At 47.7% G+C, this 23,090-nt stretch overlaps 7 protein-coding genes across 8 annotated transcripts; 3 read left to right on the top strand and 4 right to left on the bottom strand.

The window, feature by feature from the left end:
* Positions 1–43: 43 nt before the first annotated feature.
* On the bottom strand, positions 44–5,059 carry FVEG_04013 (hypothetical protein). The gene has a single exon (XM_018891698.1). It carries the CDS (start codon positions 4,835–4,837, stop codon positions 2,792–2,794), a length of 2,046 nt encoding a protein of 681 aa, XP_018748261.1. The 5' UTR covers positions 4,838–5,059; the 3' UTR covers positions 44–2,791.
* A 3,936-nt stretch (positions 5,060–8,995) lies between these two features.
* Positions 8,996–9,940, top strand: FVEG_15388 (hypothetical protein; the record flags this gene model as incomplete). The annotated part of the gene is made up of 3 exons (XM_018904512.1): positions 8,996–9,208; positions 9,262–9,678; positions 9,722–9,940. The coding sequence occupies 3 exons, from the start codon at positions 8,996–8,998 to the stop codon at positions 9,938–9,940; spliced, it is 849 nt and encodes a 282-aa protein (XP_018748262.1).
* Positions 9,941–10,093: 153 nt separating this feature from the next.
* On the bottom strand, positions 10,094–11,615 carry FVEG_04014 (hypothetical protein). The gene is made up of 4 exons (XM_018891699.1): positions 11,182–11,615; positions 10,885–11,134; positions 10,572–10,832; positions 10,094–10,527 (listed from the first exon to the last, which is right to left on the bottom strand). The coding sequence occupies exons 1-4, from the start codon at positions 11,578–11,580 to the stop codon at positions 10,127–10,129; spliced, it is 1,311 nt and encodes a 436-aa protein (XP_018748263.1). The 5' UTR covers positions 11,581–11,615; the 3' UTR covers positions 10,094–10,126.
* A 139-nt stretch (positions 11,616–11,754) lies between these two features.
* Positions 11,755–13,900, bottom strand: FVEG_04015 (T-complex protein 1 subunit epsilon). The gene is made up of 5 exons (XM_018891700.1): positions 13,734–13,900; positions 13,660–13,677; positions 13,562–13,610; positions 12,383–13,499; positions 11,755–12,335 (listed from the first exon to the last, which is right to left on the bottom strand). The coding sequence occupies exons 1-5, from the start codon at positions 13,744–13,746 to the stop codon at positions 11,874–11,876; spliced, it is 1,659 nt and encodes a 552-aa protein (XP_018748264.1). The 5' UTR covers positions 13,747–13,900; the 3' UTR covers positions 11,755–11,873.
* A 121-nt stretch (positions 13,901–14,021) lies between these two features.
* Positions 14,022–16,852, top strand: FVEG_04016 (elongation factor 1-alpha). Of its 2 annotated transcripts, none has more exons than XM_018891702.1 (3): positions 14,022–14,623; positions 15,363–15,554; positions 15,599–16,852. In XM_018891702.1, the coding sequence occupies exons 1-3, from the start codon at positions 14,329–14,331 to the stop codon at positions 16,804–16,806; spliced, it is 1,695 nt and encodes a 564-aa protein (XP_018748266.1). In that variant the 5' UTR covers positions 14,022–14,328; the 3' UTR covers positions 16,807–16,852. The 2 variants fall into 2 exon arrangements, with proteins under 2 accessions (XP_018748266.1, XP_018748265.1); XM_018891701.1 differs by having other exon boundaries at positions 14,022–15,313.
* Positions 16,853–17,464: 612 nt separating this feature from the next.
* FVEG_04017 (hypothetical protein) lies at positions 17,465–20,011 on the bottom strand. The gene is made up of 6 exons (XM_018891703.1): positions 19,988–20,011; positions 19,017–19,938; positions 18,792–18,967; positions 18,650–18,737; positions 17,810–18,590; positions 17,465–17,762 (listed from the first exon to the last, which is right to left on the bottom strand). Exons 2-6 carry the CDS (start codon positions 19,220–19,222, stop codon positions 17,649–17,651), a joined length of 1,365 nt encoding a protein of 454 aa, XP_018748267.1. The 5' UTR covers positions 19,223–19,938; positions 19,988–20,011; the 3' UTR covers positions 17,465–17,648.
* FVEG_04018 (hypothetical protein) lies at positions 19,972–22,514 on the top strand. Its single transcript, XM_018891704.1, has 2 exons — positions 19,972–21,743; positions 21,864–22,514. Exon 1 carries the CDS (start codon positions 20,318–20,320, stop codon positions 21,386–21,388), a length of 1,071 nt encoding a protein of 356 aa, XP_018748268.1. The 5' UTR covers positions 19,972–20,317; the 3' UTR covers positions 21,389–21,743; positions 21,864–22,514.
* The last annotated feature ends 576 nt before the right edge of the window (positions 22,515–23,090 follow it).

The following is a 23,090-nucleotide window of genomic DNA, read 5'->3' as shown; positions in this document are numbered from 1 at the left end:
GTAGTAGGTATGTATCATCAGATCAGGGAGGCGAGTTGACGATTGAGGTTATTGGGGGTCATACACAAGCAATTATCGACCCCGGGATGATGAGTTTAGGCTAAAGGGTTCTGGGACGCGAATTGGTTTCAATGGTGAATCTACAGTTTTAATGTTTTGATTTAATGGCGAATAGTTGGGAAACGGTACAACAACTGAATAGCAGTTGAGTTCCATATTCAGTCACTGTGAGATAGGAATGGATGATGTGGTGTTGAGTCTGTAGCTAGAAGCCAATGGCAGAAGCAATTGCGATCATTATCCACAGGTACCTAATTAACGCAGACAGTAGAAGGAAAAGGCTGGTCTTGAAGTAAACGGTCACCGTTTAGTAGCCATGAAATAAACGACCGTTTAACAAGTCAACTAGTTAAAATAATAAAATGGAATGAAGTATTATTATTTGTCTAATAAAATAAATACACCACTGGGCATCAACTCACGATATCAGCCATGCCTGCTTTGACCTTCTAGAAGAGCTTAGACCCCCCCTGTCTGTCACGTCCAGGGGCCCGCCATGGCGCCGGAAGAAGACCCGCGAGGGCAAGCCTGAGTCGGGAACGTTTGCTTGGCACAGGGACAATGAGATGAGGAGCCCGAAAGGGCATGATAGACATGGGATGAAGCCTCGAACAAGCCTTGGAGGATGGGGGTCATGGCGCACGTGTGAGCCTGTCTGGTCTCCGGGGGCGCCGTGGTCAAAAACTTTGCTAACAAGGTTGACCGAGATGATTGATATATTTAGTCGTTTCATATGAAGGTCATTTGTTTGTTAAGTGATACCTACTCGACAAAGGGAACAGACGGAATGTTCATTTAGAGAGAGGGTGTGAGTATTTGGCTGGGCCTGACATGAATGGAAGCTTTGTGCCAAATACCTCTCATAAGCCATAGTCAAAACCATTGAATTCTGCCCTGACATGATCTGACCTCAACTCAGCTGACTCTCTCTAGTTTCACAAACACTGACCTAACGACGGATCTCATCCCCGTCAAGCCATAACCAGGTCCCGTGATGGCGCCAGCGACGGTCCGGCGCGTCTGTCCGTTGATCCGTCATCATTCAGGCGCCTCTTTCATTCTTTCATTACTCGGCCAAGTATAGTAATAATGAAAGGGGAGTGAAAGTGAAGCAAACAGCACACTCTCTAGTCAAGGCGTCAGGGGCATCAAGTCTGTGTTTGTTTCAATACACCTCAGCTCCAGAAAGCTAGATCACGTCCTGTGATGCATTTTACAAGGGTCCATCCATGATTCAGAGTGGACTGTGGGGTAAACTGGTACGCCACAGCATTGCCTTGGTTATCGAATCACTTTCTTTGGCGATGGCTTCAAACTCGACTTACTGTGCTTTGACAAGGCTTAGGCATTGGTTCGTTGCTGTTCAATCGTGGGCCATGTTCTTTGGCACCTTGCGCTACAGTACCTGCATACCGTTGGTCGTTGGTCGTCTTGTCACGCTCAGAGCCTAAGCATTAGCAAGACACGACTTGCTATCCCTAAACAAGTTTAACATTTCTTCTCTCTTCACGCGTGACTTGATTTCAGTTTCCAGAAAGACATTCACTTCTTATCTACCTTATCAAATTATCTCACCACATCCCACGTTTCCATCCCCAACCCCAACGGATCCCGCGCAGCACGTCACGTCTCAACCTCCATCACATCCGATGTCGCCAGCATAAGCAATGCCTCGAATATATTGTCCGATACCGCCGAGAAAACTCTCTCGCTTCACATGCCAACAGTAGTTCGCAGGATGCATGTGAGTTCCAGCAGCATTACAGCGCATGCCATGCAGTATGTAATGGCAGAGTGATGAAGAATTGCGTGATATCCAACGGCTGAGTACGACTTCATTCAATACACACCCTGAAAACTCTGCATCCAATCAATATTTACATCCATCAGAACGATCTTTATGGAAGTACCAGCCAATCTATTGTCATTTACGGAATAGGTCAAAGGAATACACGCAACAACCACACAAGACAACACAAGAGAAGACAAATGACTTGATCTATATTCGTAACAACATCTCCCGATAAATCTGCCGTGTCGCTAAAAAGAAAGACCCGTCTCAAATACCCATACTTCATAAGTATCTACTAGTTTATCAAGATATTCGTATGTAAGTATTCGTTAAGCGTCGTGCTGACTACAATCACACATCCCACCCATTCCGACTGGATGTAACAGGAACCAATTACTAGGCATCAATTTAATCCTCACATCTCATTTGCCTATTTATTCTTTATTCTCAGCCATTTGTTTCTCCTCAGCATAATAATAATAATCACCAACCACAACCTCCCCACCAATTGCCGCCATTTGCTCCTGCACAAACGCCTCGTAACTCAATGTGACACTCCATTCCCGCATCTTCAAATCATATCGTCGCTACAGCGAGATACCGACGGGAATAGATTCAGGATGCACACAAATGGGCCGCGTAACCCCCACTCTTTTGCACGTTTCACATGTCCAAGATTGGGTACTCTTCTTTGCGAGACGGTGACCACCTTTTTCTATTATCGCCATGGTTACAGATCTACATCAAGTGTAAATACTGGCGGCTCGTAACCGCTGAGAAAGGTATAGATGACCAGTGGCAATGAGCATTATCGTTCAGCTGATCTAGGGTTACATACAACCTGACAGCTAATATACAGTACATACTTGTACACTCACTAAGAAAGCTTCAGCCTGGCGCCTCTCAGCTGTGACAAAGAACCGCCAACCAAGGCCTGTTCTAGGTCTCTTTGTCTTTAGCTGCCGAACCACCAATCCTCTTGTACTTTCTCGGATCCTTCCGACTCATCATTCTCCTATCGCGAGTGCCTTTCCCGCCTTCCCAGAATCCCCGGCCCTTTCTGCCTATCAGGTATCGGCCGCAGTATCTACACGCCTCAACTGCTGAAGAATAGTTTTGCTCGCGACTGCACCAGCCGCAGATGATACGGTTGGCCCATTCGTTGATATGATCTTCCTGATCATCATGGCACTTGTCACAGGGATGAACCCGGCTGCAGCATGAGAAACGGAACCATCGGTAGGACTTTCGGTAGTGCGAGCATGCGCCCTTGTTGGGGAGCTGCTCTCCCGCGTGAATGCCCAGCTTCTCCTGCTTCCGCCGCTGCCCTGCGGTAGGTGGAGGACGCGAACCAGGTGTGATGAAGAGGAACTTGACTTCGGGGATCTTGAAAGTGAAATGACCATGGCAATCTCGGCAAACATTGGTGACAGATGAGCCCCGTACTGAGACAAGACCAGGAGCTGGCGTAGAGCATCTCTCGCAGATTGGGACAAATGTGCTGGGAAGCATATCTGCCACTTTGCATCCAGCAAGATCAAGGAATCCAGCCCTAGTAGAATGCTCATGAACCAGCGTAGGTCGATACTTGACGGCAAACGGCGTTGCACATTTCTTACAGCTCGACGTCTTCTCGACGTCAGGCTTCAGGCCCGTGACCTCGTTGACTGTCTTGCATCGTTCGCACTTCACACTGATACCCAAGATGGAGAGCTGAAGTATTTCAATACCGTGCAACTCAATAGACGGAAACGACAGCATGGTACCACGCTCAGGGGTTTCACCTGGCATGGCGACCTGTGGTTCCTTCTCATTCTCTAATACAGCACCGCCTTCATCAGCATCATCAGAGCTGGAGCTGTCTTCAGATTCGTCTCCATCGACGTGGTTCCACTCAGGGGGTCGTGGGATCACCTGAATATGACTATCTTCGGACTTTGACGCTGTTTCCTTTGCATCTTGGGGTTGATCTTCAGGTACTAGTACTGCTGGCTCGACCTTGGGTACATGTGCCTGTGCTTGCTTCGCCAGTTTGTGGATGTTTTGTGCAAGATAGTTGAGATGACTCATGAGAGACATTTGCTGTTGCCCAGCTGCTTTTTCGCAGAATAGGTCCTCCACAGGCTCTGCAACTTCAGGCTCGACATTATTCAGCTGAATGCGGAGGTTCTGCAGGGGATATATCAACGGAATAATCAGGTGAAGACTCCTGACAGATTGCAGTCCTGGCGGAAGCTCCGAGCGCTTCAGTGGTTGCAACGGCAGCGTGTACACGACGCCGTCAGGAGAACGGCGATACTCGGGTGTCCTCTTCATACGCGCCTCGAGCTGACGAATCTCAAGAGCACGTCGCTCCTTTGCAGCGGCGATTTCATCTCTTGTGTACGACGGCTCTGGGACGTACTTGAAGGGCGTGGGGGCAGGTTTTGGCGGAGTTGGCTCAGAGACCTGCTTGGACTGTACTGGCTCATTTGCTTGAGGCTTTTGTGCCTCCACATGCCTCGTGTCTCTAAAAGTCACGAGCTTGACTGTCTCGGCCTTTTGCTCAGACAGAAACTTTTCCAAATTCTTGTCCAACTCTCGTGTGTGAGCGAGCAACGTAGCCCCAGGTCTCTCCTCCACGAGTCCATCCCATCCTCTCTCTATATTGATACCAAAACCCCTTGGGATGTCCTTGTTTTTCACATGCAACACCGGCTTCTCATCCGGATATGCCTGCGGGACACGGAGATCACACTCGAGGGCAGCCAGCTCAAATGGAAAGTCAGGATCCGAGGGCTTAATCTTGAACAGCAATGAAGTCGCACCGTCCGGTGCGGTGATTTCCTTTGGCGAATAGCGTCGCCGCAGCTGGTCGATCTGATATGTCCTAGGGTCCTGGGCCTGCGATTCTGGCACAGGCTTTGGGACGACTCTAGAGGAAGAGGCTTCAGCCACAGCCTGTTTACGGGTCTGTGGCGAGCCTGTCTTTTTGGTAGAGATCATGACGTTTTTAGAGGTGGGCTGTTGCTGACCAGTCAACGGTGGTATTTTGGCGGTGGTTGAAGTTGAAAACTAGCGATTGACGCGAAATGAACCCAAACTCCGCACACGTAAAGAACGTTGCAATGCAGCCTCAAAATATTGGCTATGACCTGTAACTAGGCAATCAACGGAAATGGAGAGACGGTGTTGTTTTTATTTTATCGTGATGTTGATGGAGTGGCGAGCTTCTCCACTACTGTTCTCTGGGGGTTGAATACTTACGTGAGCAGAATCAAGTTCATTAACCCGAAATCAACAGTGACTCATGCGGCGTCACTGTCATTTCCACATCAAGACACTCAATTGAGATTGCCATTTTCCTATTCGATGATCGATGTAGTTTTTGTATTGACTCATACTTCATATCATTTTGCTGTCTACTAACCCATGATGACTCAATCTTGGAAGACTAGATGCAATATCACCAGCTGAAACCAGCTTTGTAGTCCGCCCAGCCATGTCACCTAATTATAATCATGCAGATGCAGGAATTGGTGAAGAAATCAAACGAAAGAAAATTCAAGCCAGCAACATGCTTCCTTATGTCTCATTGACTCAAATATTCGTCCTCTGAAGTTCAAGACGGTCATCCCATATGAGTCCCCTGTGCCACGTTTAAGAACAAAGAAAGGGCTACGAAGTACACACCCTAATTAATTTTAAACTCTTCCAAGATCTTGTAAACAAAGCCAAGCTGCGTGCCTTTCAGGGGAAACCTGCGAAGGCTTGACTACATCGACCCTTGGCACCTGAACTTTGGACTGTCAATGTCAAAGCCAACCACCTGTGTTACAGCCCAAGGTTGGTCCAGCTTTGGGGTGCACAAGACGGTTCACGAGGACGACACAATCACATAAGACGAGGCCATGTTTGTTTGACTCGGCGGGGGCGACTGTAACAGCTCTTACAGCTGCGTCTGCCGCTATCTTACACACAGGAGAAGCAAACTGTCGCCTGCAGTCCCTCCCCAAGATCACCCCCGCATCGACGATCGGGTTTGCTCGGTTTTCCTGCTTGCAGACGGGGAACGACATGAAGCGCCCGGAAAGCTGTCCGTTTGGGTATTTGTCTCTCGTGAGATGATGGGTCAAGATGATTGGAGCAATATCGACAAGTCCAAAATTCGCGTGAGAGATGAGAGAAGATCTATTGACATGCCCGTTCGAGACAAGTCACGGGTTGCGCTTCGCGGGGGCTGTGGCTGACAGATCGATGTCGGTGAACGGTACGTTACTTACGAGATATAAGTTATCAATGATCAAGCATAATGCCTGGACAATAGCACTCGGAAGTCATCAGCAGGAATTCAGGCTAAAGTCGTGCATGTTGCAAGCCGTGGTGGCTGAGATCTATCACAAGTCTATTAATGACAGAGCTTGGCCATGTACGAATCGATTCATGAGTAGGGGTCCGTGATGCTGCCCGATAATCTCAAGATGAGCCGTTGTGAGAGCCTGAAAACAAATCAGACGATGGCGGAACACCTAATCAACTAGGCAGTCAGTCAATGTGATAAATATGGCTATATCACAATACGAGGCGGTGATGTCGTGGCACCAGAAGAAAGGCCAACGGCCAAACTTGATTTTGATCTGATGAGCACCAGGCAGAGAACATGGCTACTTGACCGCAATAAAGAAGCAATGGGAAAAAGAAGAAATTCCGATGAGAAGTCACTAGATTCATCATCAATCGACATTGACACTTGACAGTCGTGCATTGATGGGCCTGGCCTTGGTCATCACGTAGCATTGCATGTAGGACAAAGCAAGCCATTATGATGATGGAAGCTGATTACTTGGTAGGCACAGACATATCCGCCTTCATTCATGTATTGCAATGTCTTTGAGAAGTTTCTTTTTCCTTCTTCGAAAACGGCTCGTCGCATATGAGGGCGCTGTTTGCTGACCCGTGATAGGCAAACAGAAGGACCAAAGAGTGCGACAAGCGGGTTGAAACATGAGAAATGGGGTGGAGGTCTGTATGTAAGTTACTGCAGGTATTGTTTTTCCTGGTGTTGTATTGTATTTGGAGAGTGTCTCATGTAAGCCCGGGGAAGCAAGAGACATCCATCTCTATTTGTTATACGTTGGGGTTTATGATATAGCATGGTATGAATCGACAGGCCTCTCTTTATTATTAGAGACGGTGGGTGTATGGGGTGGGTGTGCGCGTCAAAGTGAAAGTGATGGATGCCGAGTAGACCTTTGTCTGTAAGGGAGTGGAGGATGGGATGACAACGAAGCAAGTTGAGTGCCCATATGACCGTGCAAGGCCTGTTGAAGCGACCACAGTGGGCGGTGAGGCCCGGGAACCCGGTGCTGTGTGGTTGATGGAGGCAGAATAGGTGCTGTACCGTTTTTTATTGTTTGTTTTACAGATTTTAAATGAATGCGAATTATTTATTGGCTATTTTGTTTTATTTTATTTTATCTTCAACGGCAGTCGATACGGTTCAAACGGTAGATCTGGCGGTGATCATGCAAACCACACAACACCCTGACTTGGCAATTCATCTTCTAGGTATCTTGACCAACTCACGAGGTTAACATTGGATATCAGTATAGAATTCTATCAGCATGCACTTTGTATTGATATGACTACTAGTCTTTGGTCGGCATTCTCTAAGGCAGATGTCTCCATGCTATTATTCGATTAATTTAAAATTCATCTCCCTTGTTCACCGTCTTCAACTCAGTCCCCACGCTCAGTCACTTATCACTTACATCCAAATGTACAGCATCTCTCGCCCGCATCGATGCAACACCAACAAGCCCTCAACTGACTCACATACACCCTTCAGCGACAATGGTATCCCATTCATCTCTGAGTCTCACAGCGAGAATAATCACCCTCGAACTCAGAACATGGGTGAAGGCGCTTTGGGGGGACACAATTCACGCTGACGGCCCGTTTCCCTTTCCTGGTAAGTCACGATAACGGAGCACTGTGTATTAATCGATGGTACAGGAGATAGGTGAGATAAATTTACAACATACGATCCAATAGTCACAGTGCGCTAGAGAACTGCGGCTTGTGGGTGGCAGTACAACGCTCCGCCGCTGTGAGACTACCTGCTGAGGCGCCCACGGATACACAAAAGAAGACATGATAACTTCATTGTCTCTCTCCACAAGTCGAACTCACATGTCTTGCTGATTCTATAGCAATCAGACTATGTCTCAGCCTCAGATCTAAGCGCTTGTTTACACTCGCTAAGTAAATCAACCGAGAAGCCGAATACAATAAGTTCATTCACTTTTGCGTGACCAAATTTAGGTCACGCTTCTCTTGCCATCATGGCGTTCAGACCCTAATCATCTGCCTCAATCGATCAAGTCAGGGTCTGAGTACACCTTTGTCTCACACGCCTTTCGATCATGAGAAATACTTACCGCTGTCAATATCGAGATAGTATCATGTGGTGTTTTGAGGTATGAACAACACGTACGAGAATCTTGCAACTGCTACGTGTCCATGTGAATGCCCTCATCTCGTGAGGGCCAACGTCACCTCGGCTCCGAATACCTTGCTCCTTGTGCCGATCCTTTTTTCCCGTGTTGGAACTATGCTATCATCCGAGGCTGTCAGAAGCAGTGCGCCATTCAGAACCATTCAGAGAAATCTTGTCCTCGCCAGCCACTGGCATCATCACTTTGCAGGTCTAGGTTAGCAATCACAAAAGTGAATAAACAAAGCATCCTTGTAAAACAAGCTTAACTATAACCCGAAAACCTTGCATGCTCTCATTCATCTCACCCATCCAAGCGAGTACGTTTTGATTGTTGGATCTCTATGTAATGGGTTGGCGTCTTGCGTCGTCTCGTATTGATCGCATTCAATCATCAGCACCACGTAAGCGAGTGAATCTGACAACCAACCAAAATCTTTCCTGACACTGGGATAAGCGTCCAAAAACTCGGGAAACGATATCTCTAACCTTGTCAACGTATTCGTCGCATTCAGAAAGGATGAATTCGTGGTCTCGTTATTGTGAGAATGTATATAAATTTGATGTTAGATGGCGAGAGAAAGATGATCATAACAAGACAAGCCAGCCATCTATACGAATATCGAAATTATTATACTATCTTTAAGTTCCCGAACGACTGAATCAATATGCAAGATCAAGAGTCCATCTGGATGTACGATCCATCCTTCCCACTTGCTGTGATTGGTACTGTTGTCTATGGCATAATTTTCCTTGACATTGCATACCTCACTCTGATCAAGTACCGAGCCTGGTACTTCATTGTTGTAGTTATAGGCTCAGCAATAGAAGTTGCTGCTTATAGTCTCAGAATCCATTCTGTTCAGAACCAGTCAGAGATAGTGAGTTGGTCCGTTACTGTTGAGTCTCCTCTCACCTCTAACGAACACGGCAGACGCCTTTTGTCCTGACTCTCACTTACACGGTCCTCGCTCCGGTCCTTATAGCTGCTGGAAATTATCTTCTTATTAGCCGTCTCATCCTCGCCGTTCTTCCTCCATCCCACCACCGCATCCTTCGAATTCCAGGCCGTCGCCTTACCCCGATATTTGTTTTCTGCGATGTAATTGCCTTTCTCATCCAAGGCAGCGGTTCTGGTATCGCAAGCTCAGATAACTGGCAAGGAGAAATGGAGAGGATTGGAGTCAAGGTTCTCGTAGTCGGACTGGCATTCCAGCTTGCCGCCTTCTCCCTCTTTCTTTGCGTTTTTAGACGTTTCCATATCCTTGCCCTTCGTGTGGCTGTTGAGGATGCCCCTAGGGGTTGGCAGAGAGTTGTCTTTGCAGTTTATATCTCGAGTATTTTGATAATGGTAAGTCATCTGGATATGGTTGTAACACAAGTTAACTTGGCAGGTTCGTTGCATCTTTCGTGTCGTTGAGTTTGCTGGAGGGAGAGATACATATGCCTTCAGCCATGAGTGGCTCTTCTGGGTTTTCGAAAGCCTGCCGATGGCTGTTGCTATAGGTATATTTTGTCTCTATCATCCAAGTCGATATCTTGGAAGAAATGGCGCCCGGTCCAAGTCTGTTCGGACTGAAGATACTATCGAGCTTGCTGAGGGGCCCAAATAGTCTTCGCATAGACTGTCGATTGATCAAGTGTCGACTGGGATATCTCGCAGGTTTTGCATCCACGGTCCTTCCGAGATTGTATTGAACAGTATGGAAGAAGGATCTAGGTTGGAATGGCTGGTTTGGCAGTGGTTCGGTTGTCTTTAGGAACATGTCTGTACCCAGTATTGTTAATAGACTCTAAAGCTATATTACAGCTAAAGAAAGCGTCTCCCTGGCTGGTATAACTGTTCTACCATTGCTTAGAAAAAAAGGTTTCCAAACTTGGTCTTCGTCGTCAAACGAGTAATTGAGACTGTTGATGAATCTCAGGGGCCACTCGCCATATTCGTAGTACTCAATAGGAAGCTTTCGGAGAATTTGCTGCACCCAGACCTTAGACATAGCTTTTCTGCAGTAATAACCTTTCTTCCCTGACGCAGATCTCTTGTCTCCTTCGACTGACTTCCTGCTCATAACGAATTCAAGAACCAGCATGTGTAAGATGACGAGCTGTGAAGCATAATTCGTGGGGTCGATGAATGAAGCAAAATCGTTGCTGTTTAGGTTTCCAAGCCCATCATACAGGAAAGCGAGTTCATGGTAGCCTAAAATTTAGCAACAATTCAGCCAAAGTACAAGGGAAACGAACTTTCGGCAGGGTTTGTAGATGCTAAGGTAGCGATTCTTTGCATATGGGCCAAGTATTTTAACTCAGCAACGCTGTGGCACAAAGGACCAAGCTTCTGCACACTTTGACAGAATCCTTCGGCAATGACTTTATCCAGATAGTGATTCGTTTCATGGCCGTCTCGTATTATAGCCTTGATTCTTTCGAGATAACTGACACGCCCGAATGTCTTGAAGATAGTGTGATCTAAATCAACATGAGGTTGTGTACCGACGAGCCAACCTTAAAAGGATGAGCAAAAGTGGCCCGTAGAGTTTACTGCGTGTTTACTTACAGCCTCTGACCATTGTGAGAAAGTCTATGAGCCCGTCGTTCATGTATGCAGATTGAAAAGTCAAGTTAAGCATCGCTCCAAACGCTGCTTCGGCGTCTTGATTGGTAAGACCAGGTTTTGCGAGATGCTTATTCAAGGCACTGATTGCTAGAACTCGATGCTTCAAGGCCGCTTTCTCATACCCGTTAGGAGTAATCAAACTTAGATGAGATGCTCCAAGCCCAAGCATAGAGTGCAGTAAGAAGTCATACTTTTGCGTATTAGTCACATAACCAATAATCATGGCATTCAGCTTACTGAATGTGAACGCTGTGAGGCCATTTGCCACACTGTGAATCCATCTATGGGCAGTGGAGGATAAGCTTCAAAGAGGAAATGCCGAAAGAAGTTGAGATCGTTGTAATCGAACATAACTGGTTCAGTTCCCAGTGATCGTGAGATGACAACCGCTGAGTTTTGACTACCATGTCTAGGCCTATTCAGGTATTCGCACTCCAGGCCTAAGCGTTCGCATGCACCGCATTCTGGTGTGGTCAAGTCGCATTTTACTCTTCTCCGTTTGCAACTGGAGCAACCTGCCCGAGACTTGGTATGACCTTTTCGAGGGATAGGACGCCTCTTGGTGACGACAGTCAAAGTATTGGAGTCGGCTAAGGAATCTGGCTGGGCAAATGCCGCAGGCTCAGAAGACTGCATAGAGAATGTTTGACTAGATCAATGATATGTATTTGATTTAGGGTCAAGATCCATTGATGAATCCTGCTGGAGGTTTGGCGTGTCTCGATTCTGCACGTAAGCCTGGAATTCCTCCGATCCCTGTCAGACATCATTACAGGGCATCCAATCACAACGGTCAACATGCACATCAAGTACGGAGAATATACAGTACTTTTGATTATACATACATGGATATCATCTACCTGCATAACCAATCCTCGCAATGATGAGATTGACAAGCATGTATTCATTCATCGCTCATCTATCTTCATCTAAAAGTCGTTGTCATCCGCTCCCGAAACAATAACATTGTTGACCTTGAGGACCATGCGACATAATTGTGTGGCGAGCTGAAGCTGCTGCTTCTTGCCGATAAGAGGATCGATAACAAAGGCGTCCTTCATGTTGTTGTTTCCGCGTCCCATACAGTCAACACCAAGCTTTCCTCGGCCCTCAGGGCCTGCCTTGACCTGCTGACTCTTGACCTCGGCCAGAGTAGCAATAGGGTTGAGACCACTGTTCTCGGCCAATGTCATGGGGACGGTGTCAAGAGCCTCAGAGAAGGCACGCATGGCGTACTGCTCAAGACCGGGTGTCTTGACGGCCTCATCCTCAACAGCCAGAGAGCAAGCAATCTCAGCAGCGCCACCACCGTAAACGACACGGTTGTCGCGGACCAAATTTCGCACCACGCAAAGAGCATCATGCAGCGATCGCTTAGCCTCATCGATTATCTGGGTTGTTAGCATTGTTTTCATTCTTGACCATCAACAGGACTCACCATCTTGTTGCTGCCTCGGACAAAGACTGTAACAGCTCGGGTGTTGGCACACTCCTCAATGACAAGCATCTTCTCCCGTGTTGTGCCGAAAGTCATTTCACGGACGATACCAGCACTGCCCAGCTTCTCGGCTGTAAGATCCTCAAATCTGGGAACAATTCGACCGTTGGTAGCAATAGCAATCAACTCAATCTCAGGACCACCGACCCATCGGACAGCTGGTAGCTCGTTCTGGAGGAGGAGATGGTTGGCCTCATCATCGAAACCCCACTGGCAAATAGCCAGGTTAGCACCTGTGTCCTTGATCTGCTGGATCATCTCAATAAACTTCTCCTTCTCATAGTTTTGCAACTTCTTGAACTCCTCGACACTGGTAATATCCAGGTGGTGCTTGGTCTTGGGTTTCGGGGGCTCAAACGCGCATGTGAGAATGGCAATCTTGGCATCCCGGACTTCTGAAGGCATCTGAGGGTGAGAAAAGTCCTTATCGACAATGACACCCTTGACGAGAAGGGTATCCTCGAGGGCTCCTCCGACCTTTCCATCAACCTTGATCAACTCGAAATCGACATCCTTTCGCTCTAAGTCGGCAACAGAAAGAACGGCATCAACGGCGATGTTGGCAAATTGATCATGAGATTTGGACACAATCTTGCTGCCCAGACTTGTTCGGGCGACCTTGACAAGGTTGGAGGTCTCTTCTCGGGAGAACTCAATGGTGTCTGAAATCTTGTCGAGCTCAGCAACAGCGATATCGCAAGCTTGATCGTAACCGTCGGCAATTCGAATAGGGTGGATTCCCTTGTCGATAAGATCGGCAGCCTGTTCCAACAGAGCACCAGCGAGGACAACGACACCAGTGGTACCGTCACCAATCTCATCGTCTTGAGACTTGGAAAGCTCCACTAGTAGCTTAGCAACGTGGTTTGTAATCTCCATCTGCTGTAGAATCGTAGCGCCATCGTTCGTCACGGTGATATCTCCATCGGGGGAGATGAGAATCTTGTCGAGTCCACGGGGTCCGAGAGAGGACTTGACGATGTTGGCGACTGTTCGAGCGGCGAGAATATGGGACTTGACGGCTTCGTTGCCAAACTGGCGCTTCTTCTTCCCCTGACTAAAAGATATTGTTAGAAGGGTTTGGAAATAACGGTGAGGCTGCAATGATGGCCAACTCACTCCCTGACGACAATGAAAGGCCGGCCTTGCTCATCCTTCATTACCGCCGCTGTTGTTGTTAGCTGAAAATCACCATCATGTCAAGTCGTCGCAATTACCATTTGACACATCCAAATCTGTCCCCTCGTTAGCTACCCCTCGCCCCTCATTAACAAAACTGTGCAGGACTCACTCAATGAATCCATCTTGACTGTGACTTGTCCACCCGTGGGGAGCTGTACCCGCTAGAGTAAAGGCGTTTACGGCGATGTCGAAAAAGTCCCACGAAATATGGTGGCAACCTGGAGCTTCTATCGTTTTCTTGATCGAATCTCCCACCTCAATTTTTTTTGAAGATTTGGGTGCCTTGCACGCACACCGATGCGCGGCGCGGGGGAACAAGATAGTCCGAATCAGGGGTTAGGCATGACCCCGCTAGCCCCGCCACAACCTTAGGCTTCAGCAGTTGGTTCAGTGAGATCATAAGTCGTGAGAGCGTGAACCCCACTACCAGCTTGCCCACACCAATAGTCGATACATCATTAAAACACATCCAGACCTTATCCTAAGTTAATCTTGGAACACAAACTCTCCGAAGCAGATCGAGAAGTTTGCTTGCGACTGTTTCAAATTTTACATTCTTGTTCTTCGTTTCTGCCTATAAAGCCCCCGATACCCTCTGTTCTTCGCCCTCAGACTCTTCCCTCTATTAATACCCTCCGGTAACTGGGCCAGACCACATCTTTGAAACGAACCCATCTTTCGCCTTACCAGTCCAGCTAGACAAGATGTCACGCCATCGAATCGTTCATACTTTCAATGCAAACGACATAGTATCCGAATTTGACGGAGATGACTATGAAGACGAAGTAGAAGACGAGCTCAGCCCAGAAGATCGCCAGGCCATGGAGGAGGGAACAGCAGAGGTCCGTCGAGCTCTAGGCACTGAAGCGAACAAGGTGACAAAAGCACAAATCGAGGAAGCTTTGTGGCACTATTACTACGATATCGACAAATCAGTCACATATTTAATGAAGACATTCATTGCCCCGGCCCCCAAACCAGCAAAGAAAGCGCCAGAAGGTATGTCAGTCTTTTTTTCTGCTTCGCAACGCCTTTTTGGGACTGGAGCAGACCACAGACGTCTGTCAAACGAGCATACGCCTATCATGGATCCTCCACCCGCTCTAGGAGTCCCGGCATGGCATTTTGACGACATGCCTTGGATGAACGTACCTGAAGAACGTCGGACTGTCTTCATTGAGCCAGAGTGTCCTCGTGGTGGCTTATTGGGAGGTGGCGAGGGGCCTCCCAAGATGTCAAAGCTTCAAGCTCTTGCGGCCGCTAGGAAGAAGAAGACCGAAGAGAAAAAGGAGCTGGAACGGGCCGGAAAGGGTCTGGAAAGACTTTCCATCAATGAGTCACAAAAAGAGAACCAGCCAGTCTTGGGTCAAGCTCGCCAGGCTCCTGAACCTACACTACAAGTCAAATTGCCGCCTCAAGAGGAATCAACAGAGGGTGCAGCTATCGCCGACAACCAGAAAGACATCAATTCCAATCCCAAGGGATGGCTTATAGATGAGAACCTTCCGGTCATAATGCCTCGGGCTGCCCCATCCGCCTTTGCCAGGACGCTCTTTGGATCTGCTCCGTCCAAAGCCCCAAGGCCTGACGAGATTTTTGCTATGCCATATACATCCTCTCCCATTTATGTCGCCGAAGCTTTCGCCGAACCCAGTCCCGATGACGTGGTGCTCGCAGCTCAGGCGAAAGGTTCGAGTTTTGCAAGGACGAAATAATCGGCTAATCTAATTCCATTCAGCGGGAAAAAAGCCAGTAGCCAAGGCTCCTAAAAAGACCCAAAAGGAGAAAGACAAGGACGTTTCTCAAGTCGAAAAGGACGTTGCGGAGTTGAATGTTGTTGAGGCTCCGCCCCCTAAGAGCAAGGGGCTTGATGTTTTGAAGGAATATGAAAATAGTTCCAACAAGAGAAGTATCAGTTTTGTTGTAGTCGGTAAGTTCGCCTGTTTTCACCTATGTTCTATGCTGATCAAGTAGGACATGTCGATGCTGGCAAGAGTACACTGATGGGCCGCTTGTTACTGGAACTTAAATTTGTCGAGAAGCACACTATTGATCGGTACCGAAAGCAGGCTGAAAAGTCTGGCAAACAGTCTTTTGCCCTGGCATGGGTAATGGACCAAAGAAGTGAGGAGAGAGAACGTGGTGTCACTATCGATATTGCGACAAACCATTTTGAGACAGAGAAGACCAGCTTCACTATTCTTGATGCCCCAGGTCACAGAGATTTTGTACCCAACATGATCGCAGGTGCCAGTCAAGCTGACTTTGCTATCTTGGTCATTGACGCAAATACTGGAGCCTATGAAAAGGGGCTTAAGGGGCAGACCCGAGAACATGTGTTTCTCCTACGAAGTCTGGGTGTTCAAAGGCTTGTCATTGCCGTCAACAAGCTGGACATGGTTGGCTGGTCACAGGAGCGTTTTGACGAAATTGCTCAGCAGGTCAACGCATTTCTTGCTGGTCTTGGCTTCCAACCCAAAAACATTGATTTCATCCCTATTTCTGGCCTCAATGGCGACAATCTTGTTCGCCGAACAGAAGACACAGCTGCATCTTGGTACACTGGCCCTACTCTGATTGAGGCTCTCGAAAACTCAGAGCCATCAACAACACGTGCTCTCAAGAACCCGTTCCGAATGGCTATTTCTGAGGTCTTCAGATCGCAGCTTGGCACAACGACTATTGCTGGTCGAGTTGATGCTGGCTCTGTTCAGATTGGCGATGCTCTATTAGTGCAGCCAAGTGGAGAAGAAGCATATGTCAAGTCAATAATGGTGGATTCGGACATGCAAGACTGGGCTGTTGCTGGACAAAGTGTCAGTGTTGCTTTGACTAATATCGACCCTGTTCACATTCGAGTTGGCGATATGCTATGCCATACCAAAGATCCTATCAGCTGTGGTGACACTTTCACCATGAAAGCCATGGCATTTGAGCATCTCATGCCCATGCCGGTTGATCTCCATCGTGGACGACTGCATTCAGCTGGGCAGATTGTTTCGATCACAGCAACCTTGGACAAGGCCACTGGGGCGATTGTCAAGAAGAAACCCAGAGTTGTGCAGCCTGGTGGTGTCGCTCGAGTAGTCATCAAACTGGCGGCTAAGGTTCCTCTTGAGTCGGGGCAAAGAGTTGTAATCCGAAGTGGAGGTGAAACTGTCGCTGCTGGCTTATTAGAGTAGTAATATTCATAGAAAAATGGTTTCAGAAAAGATACTATTGATTGCGTGTTTGATGTCTTGGAAGTGAAGTCATAGTGAATACTGGAGTCAACTGGCGGGAGGGAGCGTGAGAAAACATCGGGCCTCTCTATCCTAAGTGGTCAAAATACATAGGTGAGGATAAACCTTTGCAAGATTTTAAGAAACTTAGTGTAACTTTACCCTGTTTAATTTAGTTACCACATCAAATATCTCAAGGCTTTTGCTCTTGAAGGCTGAATGATGCTCAGGAAGAGTAGTGCTCATTGTTCACGTGCGTTCATACATAGGTACTGGCTGATTCCTGAATCATCCACATGCTATTGAAGCGTTTGCCATTCTCGACACGGGAACATGTAATCAAGTTATGACATCCATCTTGTCTATACCAACTCCGGGATGTGGAGTGTTCATTGCAATCAGTAACTACACATCCTGTCGTGAACAAGAGCCCGGATCACAAAGTCTACTAACAACTACACACCCATATACATATATTGAAATCAAGATACGCCATACATGGGGAAAAGCTCGGGATTGCTGAAATCGGATTAGAAATCCAAGGGATAAGAACGATCAAAGTTACCGAGTGGCAAGAAAATAAGCAGGAAACCTTGTCATATCAATCACATCCAAAGAATCGACGGAAGGAGATTTTATATGGAGACTAGAGTTCACTATATGTCATGATGCGTTGAAGGAGCTTGAGAAACCTTGGTAAATACAGAACAACTAAGCTAAACTTGCATGCGTCATGCATAACTAATCATGTATCACTAATCGTACAATCGGTTTAGCCTTTCTCCGAGCATTGAGTAAAGGCTTTAGTCCAACAATCCCTTCTTTCCATCACCGTCGGCATCCTTCATGGGGTTGAGTCGGTCGATCAGGGAAGGCTTCTTGCCAGTCTGCATACCAACGCCAGAGTCACCACGAGACTGTGTATGTTAGTTTAGTTCAAATCATGAATGGTAAGAACACTTACGTGTTGACTGTTCAAAGGGTCATTGTGAAGACCTCCGGTCTTGACCTGGTCATACTCGCCGGTGTGAGGCTTGTTGAGGCCAGCAGTGTTGGTATTTCCAATTCCACGGTTGCTGGAGCCAAAGCTGCTCATGTTACCAGTGGTACCCATAGACTCTACACCTGATCCAGCACCGGCAGTTCCGGGAATACCAGAACCTGCGATGCCTCGGTTACCTTCAAGTGTAGAGGGAGCAGCTGCGGCACCTTCACGGTTCTGGTGATGAGAGTGAGCGGCGCCAGCAGCGGCGGCGGCGGCTCCGGCTCCAACGCCAGTTCCGGTTGAGCTGCCGAGGCCACGGTTCTTTGTCTTGGATGACTTGCCCAAACCGCGGGACTCCTCGTCACTAGAGCTCACAGAGCTGCTGCTAGAGGCAGATCCACGACGTTCCTTGTGGCCAATACCGTGTTGGTGCTTGCGAGTAGCTGCAGCAGCCCCGGCGCCAGCTGCGGCGCCAGCGGCCAGACCTTCAGTGTTGCTTCCCATACCATGGCCCTCTCGACCAGAGAAAGCCTGGTTTTCACCGTAGTTGTCACCATGGCCGTGAAGGTGCATGGATTTGTCACCTTCAAGTTGTTCGCTCTGGAGCTCTCGTCGGTACGGCTTAGGGCAACCCTCAAACTCAGTGAGCTTCTGAGCTGCTCGCTCCTTGAGACCGCCGCGCTCCTGAGTGAACTCTTCTAGAGTCTTAGTTGGTAGAGTAGAAGTTCCATGATGAACAGGTGCGGCGTGGTGGGTTTCGCTGCCGATCAAATTAGCTCAATGTCCTCCTCCTCATCACGATCAACATATGTAACGCACTGAATGGGTATCGTGGTGTGAACGACGTGCGGCTGGACAGTCTCTTTATTAATCACGGGCTGCACATGCTCATGGACATGGTGATGAACTGTAGATATCGTTGTTAGCTTTGCTGTGGGCTCATGAGGTTTGGATGACTTACTTCGTTCACCGGTGACAACGGGAGCAGTCTCAGTAGAGTGAGTGGTACTGTGGATCTCACTGGTATCTCTGTATTTAGCAGCTTCTCGGTCGAGCGTAGCCCGAGTGTCCTGCTCATTGCCATGGTGGAAAGTCTTGTGCTCGACAGGGATGAGGTTGTGGTGGTGCTGCTCAGGACTGAGTTTGTTAGCAGTTACAAACATGTGGGAACGAAAAGGTTACTTACAGAGTCTCCTTGTGAGTGATAGGCTGAACAGTCGTATGATGGTGCTCTTGATGAACCTCCTTATCCAGGGCAGTGGTCACTTGCTCATGCTGATGAGGCATAACATGCTCCTGAGTGACGTGAGGCTTAACATCTTCGTCGACAGTGGTTCTGTGCTTTCCATCATTGGAAAGGAAGCTAGAAACGGCCTGCTTTGCTTTCTCCATTGTGTATGATTTGGGTTATGAGTTACAAGTGTATGGGATTCAATTGGGGCGATTGTTGATTGATGTTTGTTTCGCTGTGACTTTTGTGTTGTTGATGATGGGATGAGAATATTGCTAAAGAAGTCGAGGTACACTTAAGTTTATATACTTGAATACTCTTTACGTCGTCTCGTTGTCCGAATTGCCCGCCTCTTCATCATGGGCAGCATCATGGACGTCATCTCATAGCTTTAGCCAACGGTGAGTTCCAACGTGAGCTCCGAGCTATCGAGATTGAGGAGGAGCACATCGAAGCTCCAATGATGACGACCTCAAGCCTTCCATGTCATCCCGCGATCTTCATTTGGCGCGTATCTTGGTCCCCACGGCTACCTCCACGTCAACGGAAGAGGCAGCTCCAGAGTCAGTGCGGCCTGACACCTGCAGCTCAACAGCTGAAAGAGGCCTTCATCGACGTCATGATCGAAGAACGATCTCAGCAGATAAAGGGCGAGGCTCAATGCATGTCTCACCCATCCGAGTGGATGGCGTGTTGAGCCTCAGCCGGTAGGAGCAGATATCCGCAACCGGAAAGCATTGACTGACGTGTCGAAATTGGTGATAACCTGGTCTAATTTCTCCGAAAGTCAAAGGGATGTGGGGGATAACAGGAAATGATGAGCAGGTTCTGCCAAGCAGTGCTGAGACAAGCCTGACAAGATCGAGCCTACAGCGCGCTAGTGAAGCTTAGCATTGCCAATCTGCAAATAGGCAGCGTCATCGTACCTCACCTCGCCCTCACACACGCAAACTTCCATCAGATCCTGTCCGTCGATCCCTGCTGACTTCGCGATTCGGTCTATGGCGAAATAAGGTGATGTGATGTAAAGATGCTGCAACCACGATGCTTCGTATCCCCAACGATGAAATGTTGTGTCTCTGAATCGAATCATATCACAACAGTCACATTTCATCACAGCCCGTAGAGACCACGCTTGTAAGTTGTGCGTAATATCACTAATACACTTCAAACTTCTCCAACCCTTGTTCCTGTTTCCGTCACTTTTATCTCTCATCCCGTTGTTGTTGGACTCGTCCAATTAACGCGCCGGTCTCATGGCGGGCCGTCTCAAAAATGCCATCAAGAAGAGGGCATCACGTCTTTTCCGTCGAGCTAACACTTCCGAGGGTTCAGACTCGCACTCAGCAAGTAACAAGAACAGCTTGACTGAGTCGAGTAGGAACTCTCAGCCTCGACATCAGAAAGACCTGAGTCTATTGAGCAGGAGTTCAAAGACTGAACGGCCTAACGGGCCTGAAGCTTCACACGCACAGCCTACGGTTGAGGCCCAGAACACAGGCGACTTTCTAGCTCATCCGGCAATTCAACCGTTGAGAGCAGATCCAACACCTAGAACGCCTAGACTAGAACGGCCTCGCCCCAGCCTAGAGCCGGAAGATGCCACTGCCTGGAGTGGGGATGAAACTGCTGGAGATGCGTCTTATCGTGAAATCCAGCGGTATTCGACAGAGCCAAAACACTCCCAGGACACTACATACCAGATAGTGAGGTCAAACCAAGCAGAGAATACAGGTGACCTTGAGACGAGGCTGTCTCGGCTGACCGTTTCTCCGAACGAATCAACAGTTCCAGAGATAGATATCGACCCTTTAACTCCGTTCGACCTTATTGAAGACACCAATCCTACGCAAGCAAAACTCTCGCAATTGGCAATTGGTGAAGAAGGGCCCAAGCACGCGGCGACTCATATCAAGCCCCTATCCCAAGAATCAGACGTTAACCTCGAGTCAAACTCAAGTCAAGAAGCCAATATTCGCCAGAACCTGGAGGCTATTCATCCTAGAGACACCGAGTTTGACCGGATCAACGAGGAAGTCCGCGCTGGCTCCAATGGCGAGGCCAACTTTCACCTCCAGAACAGCCTTGACTTTGACAGAACGGTTCACAATCAAGACCCGGTTGTTCATGAGCATATTAGGCCTCATGTTCATACAATTTACGAACCCAAGCGTACGCGGTCCATCCACTACCATGAGCATCGAACCTTGATCCAGCCGATCAAAGATCCCAACCCAACGGTTCTTCCAGAACAACATTGGCTTCAGGATGACAAGACTGGGGAAATCTATAGAATTCCTGATGAGTTGGGAAAGAAGTTGATGTAGACTGCATTTGATGTTGCATATTGTTCCATGCACAAGCGAGGAGTAACAAGACTTATATTTGTAGTTTTAACTTTCCAAACACAAACACCTTGAAATGAGATCATTCAAAGTCTAGTTCTCCTTTTGGCACCTATTTTATGACCTTTTAGCACTGTTGCAAGTCCGCCTGGGTTGCTGTTAGCCATTGAGCGAGATGGTTCCAAGTCCCTGGTTGATCAAGACACTCAGATTATCGACAACCCGGGCCGCTGAGATCAACAACTCTTCTCTTGCATATCCTACACTTCAATAAGTTGGCAAATCTATTATCATAAGAGAAACACTACATAGTTTTACTAAGATCCACATATTTGCTGTATGTTATCATTTCCAGCTCTCTTGGTTATTTCATGATACACTCAACACGTTCACGTTACAAGTTACAGAGAATTGGCAGTTTCAAATGCTTATCAAACTGCTAACTGATGAATCACAGTCATACCCACGGGCTCACCTTTGTATAGCTGGCCCCTTAAATACCTCCTCTCGCACACTTTTCCTTTACTTTCTTCTTTCTTCAATCACCTCCATCCATTCAGTCTGCTCATTTGGGCAAGACATTTCCTCACGCAACGACGCCCTCTCCTTTTCTCTGGCCCTTTGGACACTTCGTGACAGATTTCTATCCTTTCTATCTGCACTCTCAACAACCCTGGGGTCAATAGGTCATTGGCGTTTGGTGAGCCTAGTTGAAGCCTTCACGAACCGATTAAGAATTCTTGGGTCGGGCTTCGTTTTACTCCCCGCTCTCTTACCCTTGGGAGACCATCATGTCTCAGCCCACAACCTCCTCCTTTGCCATCAAGCCCAGTGGCCCCTCGACAGTGTTCATATCATGTAAGGCTTCGGGTGGTGTGATAAGAGAAAATCCATGACTTCTCTCCACAAGGGTTTAAGCCACCTATTGAACTCTTTAAATTGATTTAGTCATGCCTGAATTTGTTTACATTTACCTAATTCTACCTCATTTTCCCTATCCTAATCTAGGTTGGCCTAAATTTACTTACATTTACTTAATCTTATGCCAGACTACAGATGAAGAGCCTGTTATTATTTCACACTCAATGTATATTCCGGGGCTTTCGCGACAAGTATTAGAAATTCCCCTGTTAACAGTTGTGTTATAGGGTAACTTTTTAAGATACTTGTAGCAGGACGCGATTCGATTCTGTTATAGCATGGTCCTAAAATATGCTGGACCTGTTTAGGTGAACCTGGTGATACTAACAGACTAATAACGAGTCGTATCAATTAAGTTATTGCAGGGGAGCTATATGGCTCATATCTAGCCTGACTCTCGGAGCTCGAGCTCGACCAGATCCTGAATAGACTTCTCATAGAAGACGAAACGTACTTCAGACTATGAATTTGACATAGCGCAGTCTGTCAAGTGAACCTCTCTATCCCCATCCGCTCCGAAGAAGTATCGAGACAAGCTCGAGCTCCAGGATGAGAACGACTCCGCCGGTCAGGCTCAACTGAAAGAGCCCTGAAATGAAACGCGAGAGATTACTTTGAGGAGCAGTAGCCCAGGGACTCCAGTCCTATTTATTTGGAATATTCATCCCAAACTCCGAGCTCCAACAAACTGTAAATAGTGATAGCTGTCATTGTTTAACTAACCGGGCTCACCAGCTCCTTGTGTATCGCCCGTTGATGGGAT

The sequence above is a fragment of the Fusarium verticillioides genome, chromosome 2 (genome assembly GCF_000149555.1).
Source record: "Fusarium verticillioides 7600 chromosome 2, whole genome shotgun sequence".
NCBI lineage: Eukaryota > Fungi > Ascomycota > Sordariomycetes > Hypocreales > Nectriaceae > Fusarium > Fusarium verticillioides.
This window is presented reverse-complemented; position numbering and strand designations above follow the sequence as displayed.